The 26,742-nt window shown below is 35.4% G+C and overlaps 1 protein-coding gene across 1 annotated transcript in view; it reads left to right on the top strand.

The window, feature by feature from the left end:
- ADAMTS6 (ADAM metallopeptidase with thrombospondin type 1 motif 6) overlaps positions 1 to 26,742 on the top strand; it is a 285,964-nt gene that overhangs the window by 90,780 nt on the left and 168,442 nt on the right. The window contains exons 8-9 of the mRNA XM_003408062.4: positions 16,072 to 16,115; positions 21,117 to 21,222. Coding sequence (XP_003408110.1) covers positions 16,072 to 16,115; positions 21,117 to 21,222 — 150 coding nt within the window. The remainder of the gene's footprint in view (positions 1 to 16,071; positions 16,116 to 21,116; positions 21,223 to 26,742) is intronic.

Below are 26,742 nucleotides of genomic sequence, written 5' to 3'. Positions count from 1 at the left end.
GGGACCTGTCCCTGGCGAAGGACATTGTGCTTGGTAAAGTAGAGGGTCAGTGAAAAAGAGGAAGACCCTCAAAGAGATGAATTGAAACAGTGGTTGCAAAAATGGACTCAAGCATAACAAAGATTGTGAGGATAGCAAAGGACTGCGGAGCGTTTCGTTCTGTTGTACATAGGGTCACTATGAGTGGGAACTGACTCAACGGCATCTAACAGCAACAACAGCATTTCAGAAGACCAATTCCCATGAAGAACTTTATTGGATTTGACTAATCTATTCAACTGACGCTTGTTGCTGTTGAGTGGGCTCCGACTCATGGCGACCTCATATACAACAGAACCAAACATTGCCCAGTCCAGCACTGTCTTCACAATCTTTGGTGTGGTCAAGTCAGTTGTTGCAGCCACTGTGTATTTTGAGTGAGTGCCTTCCAACTTAAAGAGCTCCTCTTTCAGCACTGTATCCGACCATATTCTGTTGTGATTGATAGGATTTTCAAAGACTAATTGTACAATGTAGATCACCAGACCTTTCTTCAGAGGCACCTCTTGGTGGACTTAAACCTCTAACCTTTTGGTTAATAGCCTAGTGGGTTAACTATTTAAACCACCCAGGGGCTTCACCTGACAAATGGAGATAAAGTATTTTTACCAAAGTTTAGAATATCTTTAAATAGTTCCTAGTAAGCCCTCAAAAAGAATTTTGGTAGAATGTCTGGCATATATAATAGATGTTTAAACTATTTTTAAATGCATGAACTGAATAAAATTAAATACCTAGTGTATTAATATTTCCTATTAGGTTTTATTCTCAAAGAGAAGTAAATTAACATTATTTAATTATTTATTACTTTTTAGATTTCATAATCTATTGGAAGGAAAGTTTTAAATACTTTTCCACAGAGGAGGGTTTTTGTTTGTTAGTTTGCACATATTTTTGCTATGGGATCATAGCAAAAAATTCACTATGCTCAAACCTGAAATTAGATAGAAAGCTTGTGTCTATTCACTGCTGTGTTCACAGAACCTGTAACAGTGACTAGCACTGTTGAATGAATGAATACATAAATATACCCAATTTGTGACAAGCATCAGTTTTTAATCTGAGGACATTTAAGAATTTTCCAGATGTTAATCATTGGCAAATGTCATAGTTGTTTTATTTAACTAGGAATTAAAGAATAGTGACAGCTCATGTTTCATACAGTGATTCAGTATCAGGGACAAGAATTTTCAAATTTCCTCCTTTCCAGCAGTAAAAGTTTTCATTGTGTTACCTTCAACCAATGATAAGGGTCATAGATTGTTCTTCAAAATTGCTGAGTTAGAATCTCACCCAGTTTCACCACTTAACTAGCCATATGCTCTTGGGTAAGTTACTGTTGTTGTTATTGTGTGCGGTCTAGTTGATTCCGACTCATAGCAACCCTATATGATAGAGCAGAACTGCCCCCATAGGATTTCTTAGGCTGTAATCTTTATGGGAAGAGATGGCCATTTTTTTTTTCTCCCTTGGAGTGGCTGGTGAGTTTGAATCATCGACCTTTCAATCCTAGAATGAAAAGAAAACCTTTTTTGCTTCCTACCCAGTGAAGATTTTTGTGAGGTCTAAATGAGAATAACCAAAACCTAAAACCAAACCCCCTGCCGTTGAGTCAATCCTGACTCATAGCTACCCTACAGGACAGATTAGAGCTGCCCCACAGGGTTTCCAAGTAGTGCCTGGGGGATTCGAACTGCAAGCTTTTTGGTTAGTGGCTATAGCGCTTAACCAATACGCCACCAGGGTTTCCAAATGAGAATACTTCTGTGGAAATTCTTAATATTTTGTACACATTTTATTTTGAGTAATTTCTTTAATATTAACAATGTTTCAGGTCAACACATACCTTATAGATTAACAACATAATGTGAAGTCAGTTACTGCTATGATATTAATTATGAAATGTAGATATATACCAATAAGGTAAGATTCATTCAATTATATGAAGATCTAGGGAAGAATCCTCAGGTAGGGACAATCTTTGCAGATTTGGGGAAGAATGTAGGCCAGTGTGGTCAATTCATAACCAGTGAGAAGGAACATAGTATGGAGGAAGTAGGCAAGCCAGATCATTTAGGGCCTTATAAAGACCATGATAATAGCTTATTTGAAATATAGCAGTCTTCAACTGAGGATAAAAACCAAAACCAAACCCACTGCCGTTGACTTGATTCCGACTCATAGTGACCCTATAGGACAGAGTAGAACTGCCCCATAGAGTTTCCAAGGAGCGCCTGGCAGATTAAAACTGCCGACCTCTTGGTTAGCAGCCATAGTACTTAACCACTGCACCACCAGGGTTTCCTCAACTGAGGATACCAGTGTTAATTAGAATCAGAATGAAGATAGAGATCTTAAGTTTCATATACACACAATTGGATTTTGAGAGAGGAGCAGTTATAAATACGCCTGGTATTATCCCATACATTTTTTTAAACTAAGAAAAACATTAATGACTCTGCATAATGATTGAATACTGTGCCTTGTGTTTTGGGAGCCCGGTTGCACAGTGATTAAGAGCTTGGTTGCTAACCACAAGGGCATCAGCTCAAATCCACCAGCTGCTCCTTGGAAACTCTATAGAGCAATGCTACTCTGTCCTATATGGTCACTATGAGTCGGAATCAACTTGATGGCAACAGATTTTTTGGGTTTTTTTTTTTTGGTGCCTTATGTTGAATCTATTTGTATTCTTGTCATCTCTTCTAATCTACTCTAAATGTTTTCAGGCCATGGATTTTGCTAAACTCAGTCTGCTGTGGAATGGGATTTTTTAGTCAAAATTAAAAACAAAATTTTTTTTGAATCAAAATAATATATTCTAATGGTTATAAGCAATAAATAGGCTCTTACTATATCTCATCCCACTCATAGTCTAGTAGCCCAGAGGATCCACTGTTAATTCTTTAAGCTATTACTTCTGGGAGTTATGATCTGTTACGGATTTAATTGTGTACCCCTAAAATATGTGGTGAAATCCTAGCCTTTGTACCAGTAAATACGACCCTGTTTGGAAATAGGAGTTTCCTTTTGTTATGTTAGTTAGGTCATGCCAATGTAGGGTGGATCCTAAACCTAATCAAACCTGAGTTATAGAAAGGCCAGAATAGACACACACATGTGTGTGCACACACATATATCCAGGGAGAAGCAGACATGTGAAGGCAGACCCACAAGGCAGATGCACCTACAAGCCCAGGAACTCCGAGGATTGCCCACTACAAGAAGCTGAAGTGGACAAAGAAGGACCTCCCGCTAGAGCCACGACCTATATTGGGACTGATAGCATCCTGAGCTGTGAAAAATAGATTCCTATTCTTTAAAGCCATTCATTTGTGGTATTTTTTTGTTTCAGCAGCACTCAGTAACTAAGACAATGTTGTATCTCTAAATAATGAGATTTTGCCACAATTGAAGAAATTCTCTTTTTGCTTCTCTGATGGATAATAATTTCATTGAGTTAAAGTAATGACTCTATGGTCACCTTTCTAATATATTTAATCATTTTTTTTAATTCCTCTTGGTTATCATTTTAGCTTTATGTTATAAATTAACCTTTGTTTCTTATTTCATCACTTATAAATATCTTTTGAACCTTTACTTTGTAGAGGACAATATTAGATATTTTTAAAAAGTTGGCTAGAACAACTTTGTTCAGATAGAACACCATGATTACTTCTCCCCCTATGGCCATTAATTACTGGCCTTTATCTTCCAAATAGTGGCCGTTGTTTTTCAACTCTTAAAAGCATTTCTTCTGAACTATATATAATAGATAAGTCATGTCTGTGATAACTATAAAGGGCTAGATGAATTTTTTCTGGTGATCTTATTTTCATGTTAGTAAGTCAGTTAAATATCCAGGATCCTGCTCAACGAGAGGAACCAGATCAGTTTAATTTTCTTGGCGTTTTATCTGGTGTAGCTCCATATATACTAAGATCATTATGAAAATGCTTTTTTGGGATATTTTTCAGTAAACTTACTCGAACTGACATAATTCAATTAACAGCAAAATAGAACGCCTAGTAAAGCAAGGTAACCGAAATAGTTGTAATAAATTGTGATTTTTCAATATTCTTATTGTTTTCTGCATAAGAAACTGATCAATATATTGGGAGAACTTTGAGAGGTTATGAAATTATGAGACCATTTGGTTTTTCATACCTATGACCTTTAACCCCTGAGATAGTCAGTGTTGAGTTGGGACATGGAGATGATGGAGCAGATTTAACAAGGCCTCTAAGCCAGACTTTTTTCAGAGCTGTGAATTCTGGCACATAGCATTTTAGAGCACGTAAACCCCTCTTGTAGACCATGTAATGATTCCAAAAAAAAAAAAAAAAAAAAAAAACCTATTGCCTTGGGTTGATTTCCAACTCATAGTGATCCTATGGGACAGAGTAGAACTGCCCCATATGGTTTCCAAGGAGCAGCTGGTGGATTTGAACTGCTGACCTTTTGGTTAGCAGACGAGCTCTTAACCACTATGCCACCAGGGCTTCATGTAACTATTAGGTGTTCTAATATTGTTAATAAATTATTAGCAATTGGAGTTGGATAAAAATGTAGTAAGCGGCATCTATGTCTTGTTTCACAGTAGAGAATAATGTTAGGCTAAAATAATTTAGCAAATTGGAATTAAAACAAACAAACTTGTTGCTGTTGAGTTGATCCTGACTCATAGCGACCCTATAGGACAGAGTAGAATTACCTCAATGGGTTTCCTGGGAGCGGCTGGTGGATTTGAACTGCCCACCTTTTGGTTAGCAGCCATGCTCTTTACCACTGCACCACCAGGAATACTGATTAGAAATTAGGATAATGAAATATACCCAACCCACCCAGCCCCGTCGAGTCGATTCCGACTCATAGCGACCCTATAGGACAGAGTAGAACTGCCCCATAGAGCTTCCAAGGAGCGCCTGGAGGATTCGAACTGCCGAGCCTTTGGTTAGCAGCCGTAGCACTTAACCACTACACCACCAGAGTTTCCAATGAAGTATAGTAGGGGGCAAACATAAAGCAGTATGGTTAGAGAGAAAGATAGCACTATCTCCTGAAGATCAGTAACTGACTATATTTAATAAGTTGGAAAATCTCTTAATAGTAAAGGAATAATATGATTAGCATAGTTAACAATGTAGTGTTGTGGTTAAAGCAAGCACAATACTAGGTCACATAAATAGAAGTCAAGAATGTAGGAAACTTGAGATTATTTTCCCATTGTACTTGCCACTGGTCAGACACAAGAGCATTGTTTCTAGTTCTGGGCTGTACCACTAAGGAAGGACATGAAGAACTTGGAGAAAGTTCAGAGGAGGACCACAAAGATGATTAAAGGGTTGAAAATGAAACCTACAAGAAAAATTTTAAAGTAGCAAGGATTATTACTCCAGAGAAGACTTAGAGGTATTTAATTTATGCATAAAGGATCGAGACCAGATGTTCTTAATCTTCAGTGAAGGTCAAATAAAAAGAAATCTACTTAACCTGGAGCATGAAGAGTTTAGATATGAGGAAACTTTTACACTTAGAATGTAAGAATAAGTGACTAAAGAGACATTGTAAAACATTTTATAACACTTGAGACCTTTATAGGTAACATGGAGCTGCCCAAAGGGCATTTGAGGTATTTTTCATTCTAGAGTTCATTAGGTAAGCTTGCATTTTTTGCACTCTTTTTTTTTTCTGGTAGGGAAAAATTAAGTTGATCTGGAAATTTTGACTTATGATCAGTTCTTATGGAAATATGTCTGGTTGACTTGATAACGTAATAAAATTCAAGTTACAAGTCAATTCTGTTTATAAGAATGAAGTATGAAGCTTCGTTAAATCAGAAGGATAATTAATATGACCCCTCAAAGGCTTTTTTAGACTACACATTCTTTTAATTAGATCACACTTTAGAAGACAAATGATATCTATTGTTTGTTTAACAATTGGTTTGATGGTAAATATCAGTTAGAAAAAGGATTATGTCAAATTTTAAATATAGTCTTATCCTATATTTTAACTTCTATACACATATTTACAAAAGCAGAACAAAGATACAGTGCTCTAGTGGTGTTTTTCCCAAGAATAACCCTTTTATATGCATTTTTAAAAAATGAACTGGGGCGAAAAATCAGTGCTGTTGTAACAGTTTGCCTGACAATAAATAAAAATTATTTATCTTTGCAAATCAGCTACCGAAGCACTGACTAGAAGAACTAGACTATTGGTTGTTTGTGATTAGATTTAAAAGACACATATACTAACAATAGAAAAACTCTTCTCCCTATTGAGCAATGCTTAACGTGTATATTATGCTTTTCCTTCCTTGATTTAAATAGCTTCTTTTGGTTTTGAGGTTTTTTGAGGAAGAAGACAAAATAAGCTGTGTACTTTATTTTAAATCAAAGAGCTGTTGTGGTCTACCATGTCTGTAAAACTAAAAAGATGCTGTAGTAAAAAATTCAAAAGAAAAAATTTTAGATGTAGTAAAGTATGTAAAGTTATTTGTATAAAATGCCCATATGTAATAAATAATATAAAACCAGCCTGCTCAGTTTCATATTGTTTATAAAGCATTCTCATTATCTATTGATGTCAAATAAAAAATTTCTCTCAATGCTAGAGGAAGATGTAATTTTTTTTTCCTGGAAGAGTAATTTGTTTTTTAAGCAAAAAGCAAATTGTTAATTATTTTATTTTTTAGAAAACCAACTTTTTTCATTCAATATATTTTATCTGTTTTTGTTCTAGATGCTGTAATGGTTGCAAATATTTTAATATTAAAAATACATAGTATGTTTATTCATGCAACTAAAGGGGGGTATTGGAATTATTGTATTTACTCCTTTAAAGGGGCATTATATTTACCCCCTTAAAATGTCTTTCAAGGGACGCTTATTAACTTGGTGAATTTAGTACACTCTAAAACCTGGTTCTTAACCTTGGAGACTTAAAAATCTGATTCTTGTCAGCATGCAAACCCATCTTCAGAGATAGACTCACTGTTAACTGAACTCTTGAAACTGATCTATATGAAGCCAAAGCACCAACTCATTAATTTACAAAGAAAAATACAGCTGGCAGTGGACTAGAATACACAAACCAGCATAATCAACACTTTTCCTTCTAGTGGTTAAACTATATGAAAAACTTAATCATAATCTGAAGATCACTTAATAATTTTACCATGAGAAATATTAACATCCCAGGAGTCAGAGACCATAAAACTGTCATAGTTTTTTTTGTTGTGGTGGTTCGTTTTTTTTTTTTTTCTCTTCTTTTTTTAGGGGGTGATTATTATATCCCCTAAATACCAGGGACAGTATTTGCGAGGAAGATGAGGCTTATATAAGTAAGTAGTGTAAAGCAACAATGTAAAACACATGAAAACTGCTATAATTAGAGGAAGGATAGATCGCTTCAGGCTTTGTGAAGGATGCGGTATTTGAACCAAGCTTAAAGCATATCTAGAACTTTGTAGTAGAAACGGGGGACAAGTATTATATGAACGAGGTGCGGAGGCAGGAAAGATTAAGGAAAGTGGTGAATATACAGTAAAATTTGGCTAGAGCAGAAGATATGTAGGGAGAAGCAAAGATAATTCTTGAAAGATAATTTGAAGCTAGATTATAAACAGTCTTGAACTTCAAGCTAAGGTGTTTAGACTTTAGTAGTTAATTGGGTTTTTGAGTGGAAGGATAGCATAAGCAAAGCTATGCTTTTGGAATAATTAATAAGCTGTGTATAAGATAGATTTTGATAAAAGATGTTTCCATTTATTCCAACAAGAGGTAATTAAGGGTATAAATTAGAGAGTTATAAGTACTGTTCCAATTGAAAGGATGGATGCAGCTTCATGGAGGAACAATTATGCAGTTCATGATGACTGAATGCGTGTGAAAAAACAAAGAAAAGGGAGAATACAGAAATGAATGACCAGAATGACCAGTGTACAGACCAATAAATTGTACTCCTGCGGTATAAAAAAGCAAAAACATTTTCTCTTTCTGGTGATACCTAATTAAAATTTTGCTGATTTTTAGAAATGTTTCTTAGCTTCTTAGGATGAGAGATTATATCATTCTTGTTCATATTTATCCTTACCTTGATACATGACAATCTCTCAATAAATATTGGTTGGAAAAAATGAGTTTTTTGATTCTATTATATGAAAGAATCTGTTAATAAATTTTATATGAATTGCTACCTATTCCATCATCTACTTGCCAAGGCAGCACTATGTTATGTGTAGATTTTTTAAATTCTTGTTTCCTTGGTAAACATGCCAGAACTTCATTATCGAACTGTGTTTTGAGACCCTAAGAATAACTTTCTATTAACTGTTGACAAGAGTTTCAGAAAATAGATTTATGAAAGTATAAGCTGATACAAGTTTTCTGAAGGTAATACTTCTGTAAATATCAAACACCTACTGAGTGCCAGGCATTGTGCTAGCTGTTGGGATACAATGGTGAGCAAAAGAATTTGCAGTATAGTAGGAAAAACACTTACAAAATTATGAGTTTGCGAAGAGTTACAATGGAAAGGTTTAGGGGGATCTGAGAGTGTTTATTATGGGAAACTTTCTAGTCAGGGAAGACTTCTTTGAAGAAGTCTATTGACTAGAGATCTGAAAGGTTAATAGAAGTAACTTAGCAATGAGGGTACAGCTGGGTAGAAAAGTGTTCCCAGTGGAGAAAATAGAAAAGTCAAAGGTCATGAAATAAGAGGGAACATGGTGTGTTCAGGAAACCAAAAGAAGGCAAATATGGCTTGAGATTGGAAAGAGAGGGAGACAGAGGTGGACATAAGGCTGGAGAAGTGGGAAGGGGCTGTTAGTGGCAATACGAATGAAAATCCTTAAATTTGTTTCATTTCTTTCTTCAGTGAGTAACTTTCCTCAGATAATGAATGCATTCAGATAAAAGGATATGAATGCTATCAAAAATGCAATCTGTACTACCATACGATTCAGCAATCCCACTCCTTGGAATATATCTTAGAGAAATAAGAGCCTTTACACGAACAGATATATGCACACCCATGTTTATTGCAGCACTGTTTACAATAGCAAAAAGATGGAAGCAACCATGGTGCCCATCAATGGATGAATGGATAAATAAATTATGGTATATTCATACAATGGAATACTACGCATTGATAAAGAACAGTGAGGAACCTGTGAAACATTTCATAACATGGAGAAATCTGGAAGGCATTATGCTGAGTGAAATTAGTCAGTTGCGAAAGGACAAGTATTGTATAAGACCACTATTATAAGAACTTGAGAAATAGTTTAAACTGAGAAGAAAACATTCTTTTGTGGTTACAAGAGAGGGGAGGGAGGGAGGGTGGGAGAGGGGTATTCACTAATTAGATAGTAGATAAGAACTACTTTAGGTGAAGGGAAAGACAGCACACAATACAGGGGAGGTCAGCACAATTGGACTAAACCAAAAGCAAAGAAGTTTCCTGAATACAATGAATGCTTCGAAGGCCAGTGTGGCAGGGGTCTGGGAACCATGATTTCAGGGGACATCTAAGTCAATTGGCATAAGAAAATCTATTAAGAAAACATTCTGCATCCCACTTTGAAGAGTGGTGTCTGGGGTCTTAAACGCTAGCAAGCAGCCATCTAAGATGCATCAATTGGTCTCAACCCACCTGGATCAAAGGAGAATGAAGAACACCAAGGACACAAGGTGATTACGAGCCCAAGAGACAGAAAGGGCCACATGAATCAGCGATTACATCATCCTGAGACCAGAAGAACTAGATGGTGCCCGGCTACAACTGATGACTGCCCTGACAGGGAACACAACAGAGAACCCCTGAGGGAGCAGGAGAGCAGTGGGATGCAGACCCCAAATTCTCAAAAGACCAGACTTAATGGTCTGACTGAGACTGGAAGGACCCCAGTGGTCATGGCCCCCAGACTTTCTGTTGCAGTAGGACAGGAACCATTCCCGAAGCCAACTCTTCAGACATGGATTGGACTGGACAATGGGTTGGAGAGGGATGCTGGTGAGGAGTGAGCTTCTTGGATCAGGTGGCCACTTCAGACTATGTTGGCATCTCCTGCCTGGAGGGGAGATGAGGGGGTGGAGAGGGTTAGAAGCTGGTGAAAAGGACAAGAAAAGAGAGAGTGGAGGGAGAGAGCAGGCTGTCTCATTAGGGGGAGAGTAACTGGGAGTGTGTAGCAAGGTGCATATGAGTTTTTGTGTGAGAGACTGACCTGATTTGTAAACTTTCACTTAAAGCACAATAAAAATTATTTATTAAAAAAAAAAAATGGTTAAGTGCAGTAAATAAAACAGGAAACAGAAGGAAAAAAATGCAATCTTTAAAATGAGCTACATAAACCTTATTTAAAGTAACCTTATACATTTATCATAAATAGTAGCATTTGTAATTGAAGTCAGTTTTATAATGCTGCTGCCTTGGAATCTTGGAAAGAAGCAAAAAAGAGCTGTGCCACTCTCACTTGGCTTTCACTGCCAGATATAATGAGACAACACAGTACAATGGGCATTCTGTTTGGAAGTAGTCTATGACTCAGTGTTAAATAAATGAGACTCTAAGTCTAACTTTCAGTTCATTCCATTTTCAAAACTGAGTCATTAAAAGGAACCTTCTTTACAATGATTGTTTCCTTACTAAGAATGAAATGTCGTTTTGTGGAAAAGTTTTAAGAACCCATCCAGGTATTTTATCCTTGTAAGGTAGTGCTATATTTTGCAAATCGCCAGTTTCTTCTGGTAGCCATGCTTAGCCAAAAGTGATTAAGAGAGTAAGGAGCTGAAAAGTATTCACAGCAGAAAGTATACCAAAGTTATAGTCACAGATGTTCAAGCTTTCCCTCTGGTTTTGGTCTTGTTAAATCAGTCCAAACCTCATTGTGAATTTAGGGTAAGGGATCAAGTTCAGGAAATAATAACGCAAAAGCGTAGTATCAGGGAAAAGTTAACAGGCTAGAGCAAATGTGATGCAAAGTGAAAATGAGAAAAAGAGAGGGAAGCAGTGTGAAGTTTGTGAGGATTATTATCATGGCATAAAATTGAAAAATCATATTTAAAAATAAGATATGGGAAGACTGATGGACAGATCAAAGAGGTGAAATAAGCTGGTTCATACTTGGCCTAATTTGAAAAACCATGGTTTAAGTGTAATACTGCTTGAATTAAATCAATTCTCAAGATTCTTTTCATCTGTAGAAATATAAACCTGAAACAAAGAAAACAGTTGATAAGAAAGCAAAGAATCATGATTTATATATGAAAAAGAAGGAAAATAGGAATGAGAGAATGGATGGAATAAGAACAAACTAAAGAGGGGGATTAAAAAAAATAAATTTACAAGAGTAAAATGTGAAAGGATAGGAAGTTTATAAATCATGAAAATAACTGAATTAATTTTCAGTATTTTAATGTGTCAAAGTATTATCTTGCACTTATGCTGAATATTTTGTTATGTATAGGCAGCACAATATTGAGTAGGCATACATAATCAAGGTATGACAAAATATTTATATTCATCAATTTTATATTGAAATGGAAGCTTACCTTGAAGGGAAAGTTTAGCTTAGAAGTAGGTATCATGATGGACAAAGCCACATCTAGATGGTTTTTTCCTATTACCCTTATTACTATTTCCTTCTATCAATTGGGAATTTTTATTGTTGGAAATTGACCTAATCTAATAAGGTCATGCAATGTTACTGTATTCACAAGTTCTTAGTGAAAGTCCATTTGGAGCAGAGCACAGACCAGACACATTGGAATAATAAGCTATGCATAAGATAGATTTTTATAAAAGCTGTTTGCATTCACGCACACAAGAGGCATTTATTTCTTACAGAATAAAAAGACAGGGTTGAGTAGAACAGCATACATCATCATCAGCCTAGGTTCTTCGAAGTTGGGCTCCCATCCACAAAGCAGTGTTAGATGGCATCCAAGCATGCCCCAGTGTGTGTCTTGGGAGGAGAGCATCTAAATTCCTGTTTCGTGGGATTAAATATTAATTGGACAGCCATGTCTACGTGCCACATAGCATGTAAAGAGAGCAAGTAGGGGAAGGGATAAAGAAAGGGGGCAATAAAAGGTAAAAAGTGGTAATAAAAGTGGAAGGTCCTCTGCAGGCAATGAATATCATTTATTGCCACTGTTCAGGCTATTCTAGATTTACGGGTGCCAGAGAACAGCCCTTTCTCCTTTATCCCAATAAGATAGAGTTCTGGGTTTCTTCAGCAGGCAATCATCCCCTAAAGCACATTCTTCACTTTATGTCCATTAGTAGCTATTATGTCCATTAGCAGCCAGGGAGACAGTGAGGCGCTGTAGCACATCTGTGCATTCAACAGGTCATGAAATTCTTAGAGTTTGAGTGAGAGTTGCTACCAGTTACGATGAAGGAAAGTCTTTGACCAGATTTCATTATCCATACAAATATTTGTTAAATCATCATTGATTAGCAAGTAGGCACAAAATAATTCAGATACCCTTGATGACAGTCCGGCCCTCTCTTATTTAGGTACAGTGACAAATGTGCATGAAATCTTCACTCAAAAACCAAAAGTAAACCAAACCTATTGCCATCGAGTCAATTCCAACTCACAGTGACCCTACAGAGCAGAGTAGAATGGTCCCCTAGGGTTTCCAAGGCTGTAAATCTTTATGGAAGCACACTGCCACGTCTTTCTCCTGTGAAGTGGCTGGTGCTGAATATTTTGTTATGTATAAGCCGACCTTTTGATTAGCAGCCAAGTGCTTAACCACTGTGCCACCAAGGCTCCTTATTCACTCAATATATACACAAAAATATTCTAGGGACAGAATTCTCTTATCCTTATATTTGCCATCAGGATAACCCCCACCCCAGTGCCATCGAGTCAATTCCACACAGGACCAAATCTCAGATGCTTTACCTAAGTGTACAGTCTACAAAACTTATCATTTGTGCAGAGTGAGGACTGCCTCTGAAATATTTTGGCCAATCATCATGTTTTGAACACCACTAATTTCTTTCTTGAATGAAAAACACGTTCTAAACATTTTATTAAACACTCTTTATGCTAATTATCAATGATCTTTTGTGTTGATCATTGGAGGCAGACATAGTTGAAACATTATTTGCAGTATGGCCATTCTGATTAAATGTTGGTTATACAGAAATATTGGTGTCCCTGGTTGCTAACTGAAAGGTTGGAGGTTCAAATCCACCCAGAGGTGCTTCAGAAGAAAGGCCAAAAAATCATCTATTAAAAACCCTATGGAGCACAGTTCTGCTCTGACACAGATGTAAAATGAACAGAATGAAAAGTTTGGAATTCTAAAAAATAGTCAAAGGGAACCTCCCTCTGGAGTGGCGTGTGTACAGAAATGTATACATAGAAAAAAATCATTATGTTCTCCCTACTCTCCCACTTCTCCCTTAGAGATACTCATCTCTTTCCTCCCAGATTTATATTTGTAGACATACTCACATAAACACATTTTTTTTTTAAACATAAACTTTTTCCTACTGTGGAATGACTTTGTAGGTTGCTTTTGCCTATAGAAAAAAACAAATCTAAATTCCTTGGTTTTACATTCAAGGCACTTAATGATCTGTCTCTCCTTCCTTCTCAACTCTCTCAATTCATTTTCTAATATTTCATTGTATACATTAAATATTTCAGCCTCTCTGAGCTTCTTAAGGTTTTTTGGATGTGCCATACCCTTTTCAGACTCTGTTCCTGTAAGAAACTATATATTTCGTTCATTGAATCATGAAAAATGTCACCATTTAATCTAATTGGCCAGATTGGTCCCCATTGCCAAACTACTTAGCTAAGTCAGACTTATTGTCTGTCAATTAATAGTCTGATATAATTTTGTAGATCAAATGAATATGTTCATATACTCCTTCATGGCAACCATCTCGCTTCCAGATTATAATGGTGATATACATGTGTACAGGTAGGTAGGTAGGTAGACAGATAGATTTATAAACAATCAGATAGTTTGGTAGAAAAGGCACAGAATATTGCCAGATGAAATAAGCATCATCTCTTCAATTTTTCTTGCGTTACTCTTAATGGATTTACCCCCAGGAACAATGTAATCTTGAATTGTCCCTTTGTTGTATGTTTTCTGCTCTGGATACTTTTACACCATGGGGCAATGCAACGTAATAAAGTTTGGGATGAGTAAGAGACATGCTTTCTTTTTGTAAAGTAGGAATAGGGCAATTGTGGAAGGCGAGAGAGGGAAGGAAAACTGGTAGATGACAGGTACATTATTAAGAAGATAAATTTCAGGAAAGGGTGCATATGGAAGCTGAGGATCTGGGAATAGATTTCCTTTAAACATCTGTATCTCTATTACGGTGAAGATCTTTGCTTGTATTATCTTGAAGACTGCCAGTATGGGTTGTGATACGTAATGACACCAGCATAATGTACCATGATCACAAGATATATCGATTGTAACACCCAGAATATACTTTTGGTGCCCTGGTTACTACACCAGTTGTTAGCTGCCATGGTGTAGGCCCCAGCTCATGGCGACTCCATACACAATGGGATAAAAAGCTGCCCTGTCTTGAGCCAACCCCGTGATTGGTTGGGTATTGGACTATTGTGATCCTTAGGGTTTTCATTGACTGATTTTGGGAAGTAGACCACCGGGCCTTTCTTTTTCCCTGAAATCTGTTCAGCATCATAGCAACGTGCAAGCCTCCACTGACAGACAGGTGGCAGTTGCATATGAGGTGTCCTGGCCAGGAAGCATTCACCAGTACTCTCTTCATGTTGTACATTCGAGACAGTGCCAGACACTGCAATCAGGTGGCTTATCAATTATAAGAGAAAAAAGAGAGGAGATGAGTAATGAAGAAAAGGCTATCTAAGAGAAAAAGAAAATCTCTGTCCTCAAATGTAAAATGAACAGGATGAAAAGTACAGAATTCTAAAAAGAAGCAGAGAGAAACTTCAGGGATTTTAATGAGCTCAGCAACACAGTGGTGTGGCTGGTTGTAACTTTTGTTTCTTGAAAATGCATTTTGGTCTGTTGTTTGATAAACAAGAATTACTCACCCCCTCTTCCAGTAATACTAACTAATCATTATTTACATATAATAAAAGAGAATTTTTATAACTTAGATTTTCCTATAGTTTGTGAAATTTTTTTTAACTGAAAAGCTTTTCATGTCTAACAAAACATGAGCAAATAAAACACTTCGGTCTTCTAAAGAAAATTGTATTCTGAATACTTTTGGTCTCCGAGATTAGTTCACAAGATTAGTTCTATCACTATAGAAATGCTTAAAGTATATGTTTGTATCAATATTGACTTAACATTATAAAGCAATACATTTAAAAATATGCAAACTTAGTTTATGGACTCCATCTTTTGTATTCGCTTATAATACAGTACAGCATTAGAATAAGTGTGACCAACATTAGGAAAGCTTTCTGTTGAGCAATTTGTTTAGCTGTATGCAAATTTACTTAAATTAGTAATGTTAATTTTATTCCCATTGCCGTATTGCATTAGCTTATTACCATTATTATTATTTAACAAGAACCCATATTAGAATTGAATGAAGCAACTCCAAATAGTCCTTATAGCTAAGAGGTATAGAATACAGTCTGTGGCTATAACAAATATTCAGCAGCTTCAGAAGAAGTTGGGAATAAAAAGCCACCATTACCTTTTTGTAGAAGCAGTAGCAATCTGTACACAAGCTATTCTAGCTTCAAAACAATATGGTAGATGGTTTTATGGAATTTGCGATTACAAAAATCCACTCTTTAACCTTTCTTTCTTACTGGCAGGTGTCGCACTGGCTTGCAGCCAGAGTCTGTGAGTACAGTACAGCCGGTGGTGTCCCCCAGCGTGCTGAAAATGCTAGCACTCCAGCTGGCTGCTCATAATTGCACTGATTGTGGTCTGACAACCAGAGCTCCAAGAAAGAAATGTGATGAATATACAAAAATACTTTACAAATTTGATCAGATTACAAATTTCATCTCTCTTTTTTTCTCCTCCACAGATATGATATCTGCACTTATAAAAATAAGCCCTGTGGAACACTGGGTAAGTTTTTTATAAAGGGAGAAGAGTTTAGATCATATATTTGGACCAATGGCTTTTATTCTTCATTATTAAATTGGTCATTTTCCTTTCTGGTACATCTGAAATTACCTATAGAAATTGTTAGACCTGACCCTTATGGATATATAGTTTACTAGGAAACAAAGATATATTATGTAAATTTCATTGGCTTTTTTTCTGGAAGCTGGAGTGATGATTAAAAATACTTAGAAGATGATTCAAAATCATCAAGCAATAGTTATAAATCAAAGATTACCACTCATTTTCATACAATCCATCTCTGTTGTGTATTTCCAAAAATATCAAGAAGTTTGATAGGAAATGAAAGCAACTAGTATCTTCACATCCCAGGCTAGGAAAGGAAAGCCCATTGCTGATGAATCAATTCTGACTCATAACGACCTTATAGGACAAAGTAGAACTGCCCCATAGGGTTTCCAAGGCTGTAATCTTTATGGAAGCAGACTGCCACATCTTTCTCCCGTGGAGCGGCTGGTGGGTTCAAACGACCAACCTTTTGGTTAGGAGCTGAGTGCTTAATTACTGTGCCACCAGAGCTCCTTAGAAAAAGGAAAGGGGAGAAAAAAAAGCTTTGGGACTACTTAAAGGGCAGGCATCAAGAACGTACTTCTTTTGGTGCAATTTTGTGGAAAGGGTGTCCCTCATAAATTTAGATATTTATAGCACCCCTTCTCCCCACAAAAAGATAATTTTATAAAATATAACCAGAGGTGGAGAGAAGGGAGAGGACTGTCTTTTTTGTGCTTCCCCAAATATCATGTGTTTTATAAAAAGCATTTCTGCAGTATTCTAAAATTTTAAAAATCACATTTTGTTACAGAGCATAGTTTATTGGTTGAAAGTTAACTGCAAATACAAATAGGGAAAAATGGTAGCTTTCCAGGAGTCTAATTAAGAAACTACTTGCTGTAAGAAACAAATGCTTCTTATCTATGATAAATTCTTTGTCACAGAGATCTTTTAGAGACTCAGAAGTTAAGCAACTGAAGATGAATTTTCTAGCTTCTCAACGACAAGTCTCGGTTTTCTTATCTATAAAGTAATAATTTATGAAAGCTCTTCTTATGCACCTGATAAGGACTTTGGAAAGATCAAATTAAAGAGGGGGGAGAAAAGGTGTTACCCAACTTTCTGGGGAGTTCAGTGAAATATCTCTTCAGAGATAAAAAGTGTTCTTGATGGTTTTACCTGCCTTTCCCAGTTTATCCCACCCCATTTCCCTCAGGATTTATGGTTAAAGAAGAAATCCCATTTAGTCTACACTGAGTATTACTGTGGAGAAATTTGCTGGTTAAAAAGATAGCTTCAGAAAGAACTCACCTTGCTGAGAGAGTTCACATCAAGAAGATTTTCTTCCTGGTGTTTTAGGTTCACAGGACCAGGATAATCCAATGGAGGGGGCCATAAACCAGAAATTCAAAACTGGATTTGATAGTTTCAGTGCATTACCTTGTACAATTTATTTAAACTTTTTCTTCCTCAATTTCCTGATCTATAAAGTGGCACTAATACCTGCCTCCATTCTACAGAGATATTGTTAAAATCAAGGCAGAAAATATAAAGGTGTTTTGTAAACAAGGTACAGTAGTTTCCCCTTATTCTGGGGGGATACGTTCCAAGACCCCTTCATGCCTGAAACTGCAGATAGTACTGAACCTTGTATATACTATGTTTTCTCTTATACATACATACCTATAATAAAGTTTAACTTATAAATTAGGCACAGTAAGAGATTAACAACAATAACTAATAATAAAATACAACAATTATAACAATATAGTGTAATAAAAGTTATGTGAATGTGGTCCCTCGGCGGGACAGTGCGAGATTTCATCACACTACTCATTTAACATTTTTGGACTCTGGTTGACTGTGTGGAACTGAAACCTAGGAAAGCAAAACCACTGATAAGGGGGGACTACTGTACTCAGAAAAATAAAATGTTATTATTATTATATGTAGAAATTGTCTGTACTGTTTAATTTACCCTCTCTGTTTACTGTTCAAATTCCGTAAGCATTTTCTAAATGCTTAATCAATTTTAGGTGCAGTAGATACTAAGCCTCAAAGCAAGTACACATATAAGAACAACTTCATTTTTCTAGTGGATATACTTTATATATATATATATATATACATATATATACACACCACCAACCAGTTGCTATGAAGTCAGTTCTGTCTCATGGCAATCCCATGTGTGACAGAATAGAACTGTGTTCCATAGAGTTTTCAATGACTGATCTTTCAGAAGTAGATTGTCAAGTCTTTTTTCCGAGGCACCTCTGGGCAGACTGAAACCTCCAACTTTCTGATTAACAACTGAGTGCATTAACTGTTTGTACTACCCAGACACCCAGAGGCACCTTGGAAGAAAGGCCTAGTGATCTACTTCTGAATAGTCAGCCACTGAAAAAAACCCTGCAGAGCATGGTTCTGCTCTGACACACGTTAAGTCACCACTTGTATTCAGTTCATTCCTACTTTTTATGGATCAGTTATTTACAATGAGATATATTCTTCATCTTTTATTGTCATTACTGCCCAAGGAGCTTTGAAGTACTTCCACTCTTTGCTTTTTTCTAGATAATCTGTTTCAAATTTGATAGTTTATCAGTTTCTAGAATAAGTATATTCATAGTTTGGTACATGTAAGTACATTTTAAAGTTCAATATTTAATATTATTTTTCCAATTATAAATCATTATAAATTGATTTTATACTCTCTTCGTCAAAACTGAATCAACTGCATATATATAACTGTATATATACACATATATGTTTTTTATATACATATATATGGAGCTATGTGGAAAAATGTATTAACTGTACAGAATTTGGCAGATGATTATTTTTTGAGTTCCCATTCTGATAACTTTCATGTTGATGTTTATACGGGTTCTTCCATGTTTTCTTTCTTAGTACTTCTGGTGACCAATTGTAACACGGCTGAATAGGTTGAAGGGCACAAACTATGACCATCAAACTGAGGAAATCTAAACAATCAAATAGTAATCAAACCCCTATTAACACAATCACACATAAGAACTTTGACACCTTCGATTTTATAGGGAAACAAAATTGTGGAGGATTGTGAAAATATATTAGAATTTAAAATATTCCTTTTATGTTAGCTAAGATTGACCTTTATATTTCTACATGTATGTTATTTCCCAAATATGTTCTTTAAGTTGTTCTTTTAGTAGAACTAATAATTTTATATCAAATATGAGAAATATTAATTTAACAGTAATTATCCTTAAAAAAAATTTTTTTTTTTTTATCCTTAGTAATTCTACTTTTACCACATTTCATGAAGCTCAAAACAGTGTTCAAACAACATGGCTTTATTCTTCTCACCTAATGGGCCATGTTGAACTCTAATGGCTTAAAGTCAGGTAAAGAAAAATATATTGCCATTTTTCAAAAATTCATTCTCTCTTCCTCCCCATTCCATGTTGAGTTTGGAATGACAATAAATATTTCGGATTAATAAAAAAAAAAATTGAGTCATCTTGCCTTAGCTGGTCCCACTTTTTGCTTTCTCTTCTTCATGTCCCAACACCTCTGAGTGAATGGAAGGGCAGCATAAGGGTATCACCAGTATTTATAACAACTCTGAGGCAGAAATCAATTCCCCTTCCTATTTCCTGCCCTCCCCCCCCCACACACACACACAAAAAAAACAGTAGGAAAAGCAAACAATCTATTAGCAAATCCAGCACTAACCTTAACTCTGTTCCAATGCGATTAATATGTTGGTATTTTATATTAAATGATATGAGGAAAAAAAAACCAACAACAACAATTTCTAGAACTTTCCTGGCATTAAAAATCTGGGTTGAATAGCTTTTACTGTTCCAAATTAGTGCAAATGGGAAATTGTACCTCTCACAGAACGTTGCTTATTGCACTCAATAAATACTCACTGAAGAGTTAAAATTACTTTTGATGGGAAGGCAGTCATTAATATTTGGATCAAGATAGTAGACTTCAACATATATATGTATTTTTTTTCTACTTTTCCTTCAGTATCTTCTAAATGTATTTTAGTCTGTATGTATATGATTTGGCATCTGTTTTCTTACAAAGGGTGACATTTTTCTTCTGCATAATTATTTTTTTCTAAGCACCATTTTCAAATTCTGTAATGAATGACACAGCTTGATATTCTTTTGGAAGTAGATAGTAAAGCGCCTATATACTAAAATTCCCAAGGGAGAATACCTTGAGTAACATAACATTTCACTAGAATCAGCAAATTAACGCCACAGTTTTTCTTTATTAGTAAAACTATAATATATTGTAGGTGGATGGGAGAGAGGAGAACTACACTGAACGTGTGAATGACTTTCCACCCATTAAAATTCTTAAAGAAATCCTTGCATCACCATCAGGACTAATTTCAGAAGATAAAAAAAAAAAATGCGAAAACCTCCCATCTTTAACAGTTCTCCTTTTTCTCTTTGCATCATTCATTTTTGTTTTTATAAAAATGTCATTTTTAAAAACCATTTGGGATTCCCTTTTTTTGGGTAACTAAAAAGTTGCTTGTATATTTTTATGAACCCACTAAACTTAAACAGAACTCTTTAGAAAAATAATGTGGATATATTTTGCTTTCTGCAGCCTGAAGAATGTTAAAATAGAAATGCTTTCTTGAATTCCCTCTTTTGGCTCAAGTTACTAGGTGGTCCCAAGTTACCAGAAGTAAAATTTATAAATCTAACCCCTAGTCTAGACATTTTCCAGCACTGACTGGAGTTCAAAAAATATTAATGTCTAGCCGGCAAAGTGAAATTCCCCCCAGTGATTTTGCAAATGACTAGAAAGTTAACCTTTTGCCAACTGCTCCTTCTGTGCATGGAGGTTATTAAAAAGAATCCAGGCATTTATAAGTACGGGCTTTTAAAGACTGAAACACCTTGGCTTGACCCTTTGTGTCTCCTTCTGTTTATTCAGGCTTGGCCTCTGTGGCTGGAATGTGTGAGCCTGAAAGGAGCTGCAGCATTAATGAAGACATTGGCCTGGGTTCAGCTTTTACCATTGCACATGAGATTGGTCACAAGTGAGTGAGTTTAAGAAAATCAAAATAAATTTTAGAACTCCACTTTTTTGAGCAACTACTGTGTGGAATGCCTATGCTCAACCATATTTTACTGCCTTTTTGTCTGATTCTTGTGGAGAATGGTATCCTCTACACGGTACGGTTGCGTTTTGGATATTGGGATACATAATGTTAAGAACTGCAGACTTGTTAAATAATCCTTCTGATTCCATGATTAGTATCCTCAGTGGTTATGCACCACACTTAAGTTTCGTTATATACATGTGAAGTGATTTAGCTTTATTTAGCATGGTCTCCTCAACACCCAATTCCTCATAAAGCCAAATTGTTTAAACTATCTTTCTTTTATTCAATTGACAATGCATACCCAAACCAACCAAAGTCATTGCCATCAAGTCAATTCCAACTCATAGTGACCCTATGTATTTTTAAATAAAAATGGATACCGCTACCGTAAAATGTACTTCTACTTTTTATCCTTGATGCTGCTGTTAGCATACCTTTTCAAGGCGTAAAGTTTGTGCAACCATTGTTCTGTAACTGGTATTTTCAAGTTTACTTGTATGTCATTGAAAAAAAAAAGGAAACTGATATTATAAGTGTAATGGGACGCCATTCTGACTTCTTTTTAGGAAGACATGATGTTTTTATATTTGTTTACTAAACCTGTGCCAATGGGAAAACTATCCTATGTCATTATTTTTTCCCGAATCACAACAAAATGGTTACTTTATTTCAAACAGTATGCAGTAGTAAATGTAAAAACTTGTTCATGTGGAGGGAGAAAAGCCTGAAAATTTTTCAAATATTCATATTCCTAGATGACTTGCCCTTAATTTCTAATGTAATTCTGACTCTCTTATAAAGGTAAAAACTAGACCAAAAAACATTCCAATTTACTAAGAAATTAAGTTCTTTAGCAGGAAAGCCCCTTTTCACTAAAGTTGAACCTATTAACATTTAACAAATGATTAGTTATATTGGCCCTCAGGAAAATGAGAGAAAACTGAAAAAGAATACTCAAGCATTTTTAGCTAAAACAATAGCCTACTTGCAAGAACACCTGACATTTGTAGGATTTTAAGTTTTATAATTTATTCAGCTTTTTTTTTTTTTGATTGAGAAATGGATGGGGGGGAGAACAAATGGAAATGAATGTTTATTATACACTTGCCTCAGAAGTAATTCCTGAGATAAATCTGTAGGTTTTTATTTTTGTTTGTTTTTTGTTTTAGGTGGGAATAAAATTAGGTCAGTCTATCGAATTATTTTAAAACTTGCAATCTAAGCTATATCAAACTGGTACTGATTTATGTGTAACTGCATATAATCAGCAAGTTTTAAATCTGACGTGATTCAGATACGGAGAAAGTCAGTAGTACACTTTTAATGAAGTCTTAAAAATATTGGTGTTCCAGTTTCCATTGCAAAAACAGCAGGGGAACAAAAGGAAAAAGCTTTCGTAACTAGGCAGTTTATCTTCAACTCACTTAAAAATCTGGCTCATTAATGACTGTCATAGTCTTATGCAACCAGACTGAATTTAATAGGTTCTGTTAGATTCAATTAAATTGAAAGGTTAGGACAAGTAACATACAGCGAGTGAATAATGTGTGTAGGAAAGCACTGTTACTTCATGCAGTCAGAAGTTATTCAATGTCAATACATACATTACAAATCTCATTCTTATTTGTACTTAAATACCTGAGGTGAGTGCTTACCTCTCTTTGTATCTTTTATTAAGATTCTAACTGGCCTACCTCTCAGGCTTCCTATTCTACACCACAACAGGGTCTATGGATAATTCCTTTGAATTCTTCCTAAGATGAATAGTTTGAACCTTATGTAGAAGAATTGTGGAAGAGGAATAGAATACACCTCTCAAGTTTTATATGCCTTGGAGTGACCTTTATCTCACAGTTAATTCTGTTTCAAAGTGTGGGTATTAAAAATTCCACGAAATTCTTTAGATTGAAAGCTAAAAGAAATATTCCCAAACAGAAATGTTATTGACAGACACAAAAAATTTCCTTTCTTTCCACTTTCATTTGATTAGTATGTTCCCATGTTCTTTATTCCCTTATTCCCCTTTCCCCAGACAAATAATGCAGGATCTGTTTAACATACTATCTTTTTCAGTGTGTCAAATCATTATTTGGTCAGTTAAGAAAAAATCTGTTTCAAGGCTGAAGATCGCTTTACCTGTTTCTAAGATTTTAAGTGTTAGCTCCAAGGAACTTAGCAAGTCAACTCTGTGATAACTCATGTCATCATAAAATACAGTGATCTCTATTATTTCTGAAACAAAGCAATATCCATGGAAAATACAGCAGATCAAATTATATGGATTTTTTTGTGGCCCTTATTCTTTAGTAGAAGAGACATTAATTGATGTGATGATATCTGCAGATTCATTACCAAGAAGAATATTTGACCATAAGTTGTTGAGACAGAGCCCCTTTTGAGTCACTAGACTGTGAATATTTTCTCTCTGTATTTCAATTGTGTAGAATATAGTTTTGAGTCCAGTGTATGCTTGTGTAGGAGAATAGTATCCATTTCAGACAGTTGTGGGGTGACTTTTTCTTTGGTTAGGTCTTAGTGACTACTTGCATTTCTCTCTAACCTTTGTGAAAACAAGCAATTAGTTTCCTTGGCACATGAAAAATTGAGGTTTACTCTGTATTAAAATGACATGTCCAGCTTTAAAGTAGTCTAGAAACCCAAGGCATTTAAAGAAATGTTACAGGAAAAAATATTCCTTGAAATATTGTTATTTTTATTAATTATGTAGTTGTCATAGGGCAGAAGTTGTAAAAACTATGATGCTGAAGAGAGGTGGCAAGAATTCAACCAAACATCTAATATATCGAGAAAGCTATCTAATATATCCAAACTGTACAAAAACAAATCGTTTTAGGAACAGATCTTAAAAATATTCATATTTGTTAGGGATGCATATTAAAGTATGTAGAAGTGAAATGACAGGATGTCTAAGATTTAGTTTTAAAAGAAAGGGAAAAAAAGAAAAGGCGAATCAAGAGGAGCCACATCTTAAATTTTATAATCGTGTGTGTGTGAAAATATACACAGCAGATCTTACACTCATTGAACAATTACTACATACAGTTCAATAGCATTGGTTACATTCTTCAGGTTGTCACCATTCTTGCTATCTCTCCCCATATTTTTTTACCACCATTGACATAGACTCACTGCCCCATAAACTACTCATCTGTGCTTTAGAGTTACTATTGTCAATTTGATATAAATAATTCTTTAAAAGAGCTCAGTGCTCAAGGCATTCTTTACTAATTCAGCTAAACTCTTGTTTAGTTTGAAGATGACTTCAGGGGATAGTTTCACTTCCTGAAAAACTTTCTCAGGGCAAGAGATTCAAAGGTTCCTCCAGCCTCACTGGGATCAGTAAGTCTGGATCCTATGAGAAATTTGAAATTTTGTTCTACGTTTCCTCTCTTTCAATCAGAACTTATGTATTGATCAAAATGTTCCGTAATGGTAGCCTGGCCCCATCCAGTTCTTCTGGTCTCGTGGCAAAGGAGGCAGTAGTTCCTGGAGGCAACTAGACCTGTGGTCTATTTCCTTCTTTGGTTCCTGGGTCTCCTTCCTCTGCTGCTCCAGGAGAATAGAGGCCAACTGTATCTTGGATGTCCGCTCCCAAGCATTTAAGACCCCGGGCACTACTCACTGAACTGGAGGGTAGATCAGAAACTTTAAAAACAACATTAGGCCAGTTGGTTGGACAGTCCCATTAAGCCATGAGCTGAAGCCTTCAAACTAAGAGAACTAATCCCGTGAGGTATTTGGTCGTGCCTAAGTAGTATGAGCAAATGCATCCTCTCTTTTTTTTTTCTGGTTGCTGTTGTTGTAAAATTATATATAACACAACATTTGCCACTTTTTTTTTCTGGTGTACAACTTAGTGGTATCAGTTATATTCATCAAGTTGTGTAACCATTACCTTTAATTGACGCCAAATTTCTAAGTTTTATAATCTTGATGATAAGCGTATGAGGATTCATTATGCTATTCTCTCTACTATTATATGTGTTTGAAATTTTTCACAAAAATGAATAGACCTTAAAATCATAAATCTTTTAGGTGTGACTTCTCTCATTTATTAATAGTGATTGAGTGAACTATTACTAATTTCGAGGGAATTTAAAGAATAAAAGTTGTATCAAAAGCTGTAAAAGTGTATCATTCTTGCTTTTGGAAGTCAATATCAGCGATCTGTCTTACCAATAGGGATATATTTATAGAGAGATTGGTTAGAAGGTAGTTTTTTAAAAAGAAGAAATGCAGCAAGACTTCATGGTAAAATTGTAAATCGGGTTACCTGTGTGAAGAATCTCTTACTTTTACCAGTTTTCTTGCACTCAAACTTCCCTTCTACTGCCACAAGTACCTGTTGTTATTAACTGCCATTGAGTTGGCCCCTGACTCATGATGACCCCATGCATAACAGACTAGAACTGCTCCGTAGGATTTTCTTGACTGTGATCTTTACAGAAGCAGATCACCAGGCCTTTCTTCTGCACAAATTTTGGGTGGGTTCAAACCACTATCATTTGGTTAACAGCCCATTTGCAAACTGCTTGCGCCACGCAGGCTTCTTAAAAACATGGTTAATGGTATTTTTAAAAATTTCGATTCCAACTACAGGTTCAATTTTTCTGCAAGTTTAGATAAGGGTAGTATTATTTCTCCTTTAAATCTCTAATAGAATGTAAAAAGTCAGTTGATTTTTGTGTATTTACCTTGTATCCTGTGACCTTCTTAAACTCACTTATTAGATTCCATTTGCTAAAATTTTGTTCAGAATTTTTCTGGCTGTATTCATGAGGGTTATTATAGTTTTCTAATGTTGTTGTCTAGATTTCATATCAGAGTAAATTTGGTCTTAAAATGAGTTGGAAAATGTTCAATTTTTCTGAAAGTTTGTATAAGGTTGGTATTATTTCTCCTTTAAATGTCTGATAGAATTCACCAGTGAAGCCATCTGTGCCTCCAGTTTTCTTTGTGGGAAGGTGTTTGTTTTTTTTTTTTTTCCAAAACACATCATTTAACCTTCTTAGCAGATATAAAGATATGAGGTAACATGCTTTCTAAATATTTTTGAGGCATATTTTGATAATTATGTCTTTCAAAGCATTGGTCCATTTTAGCTAAACTGTCAACTCTCTTAGCATAAGTTGTTCATAATATTGCTTTATTTTTTTAATGCCTGTAAGATAGGTAATAATGTTTCTCCATTCATTCCTGATATTTGTAAATTGTGCCTTTTTGTTTGTTTGTTTTTGATCAATCAGGCTAGAGGTTTATTAATTTTATTTTTATCTTTAAAAAAACAGCTTTTGGATTCATTTATTTTCTCTATTGTTTTTCATTTTCTGTTTCATTGATCTGCTTTTCATTATTTCCTTCCTTTCCCTTACTTTGGGATTAATTTGCTCCTTTTCTATCCTCTTAGGTACAAACTTAGTTCATTGATTTGGG

Source organism: Loxodonta africana, chromosome 2 (genome assembly GCF_030014295.1).
Source record: "Loxodonta africana isolate mLoxAfr1 chromosome 2, mLoxAfr1.hap2, whole genome shotgun sequence".
Lineage (NCBI taxonomy): Eukaryota > Metazoa > Chordata > Mammalia > Proboscidea > Elephantidae > Loxodonta > Loxodonta africana.
This window is presented reverse-complemented; position numbering and strand designations above follow the sequence as displayed.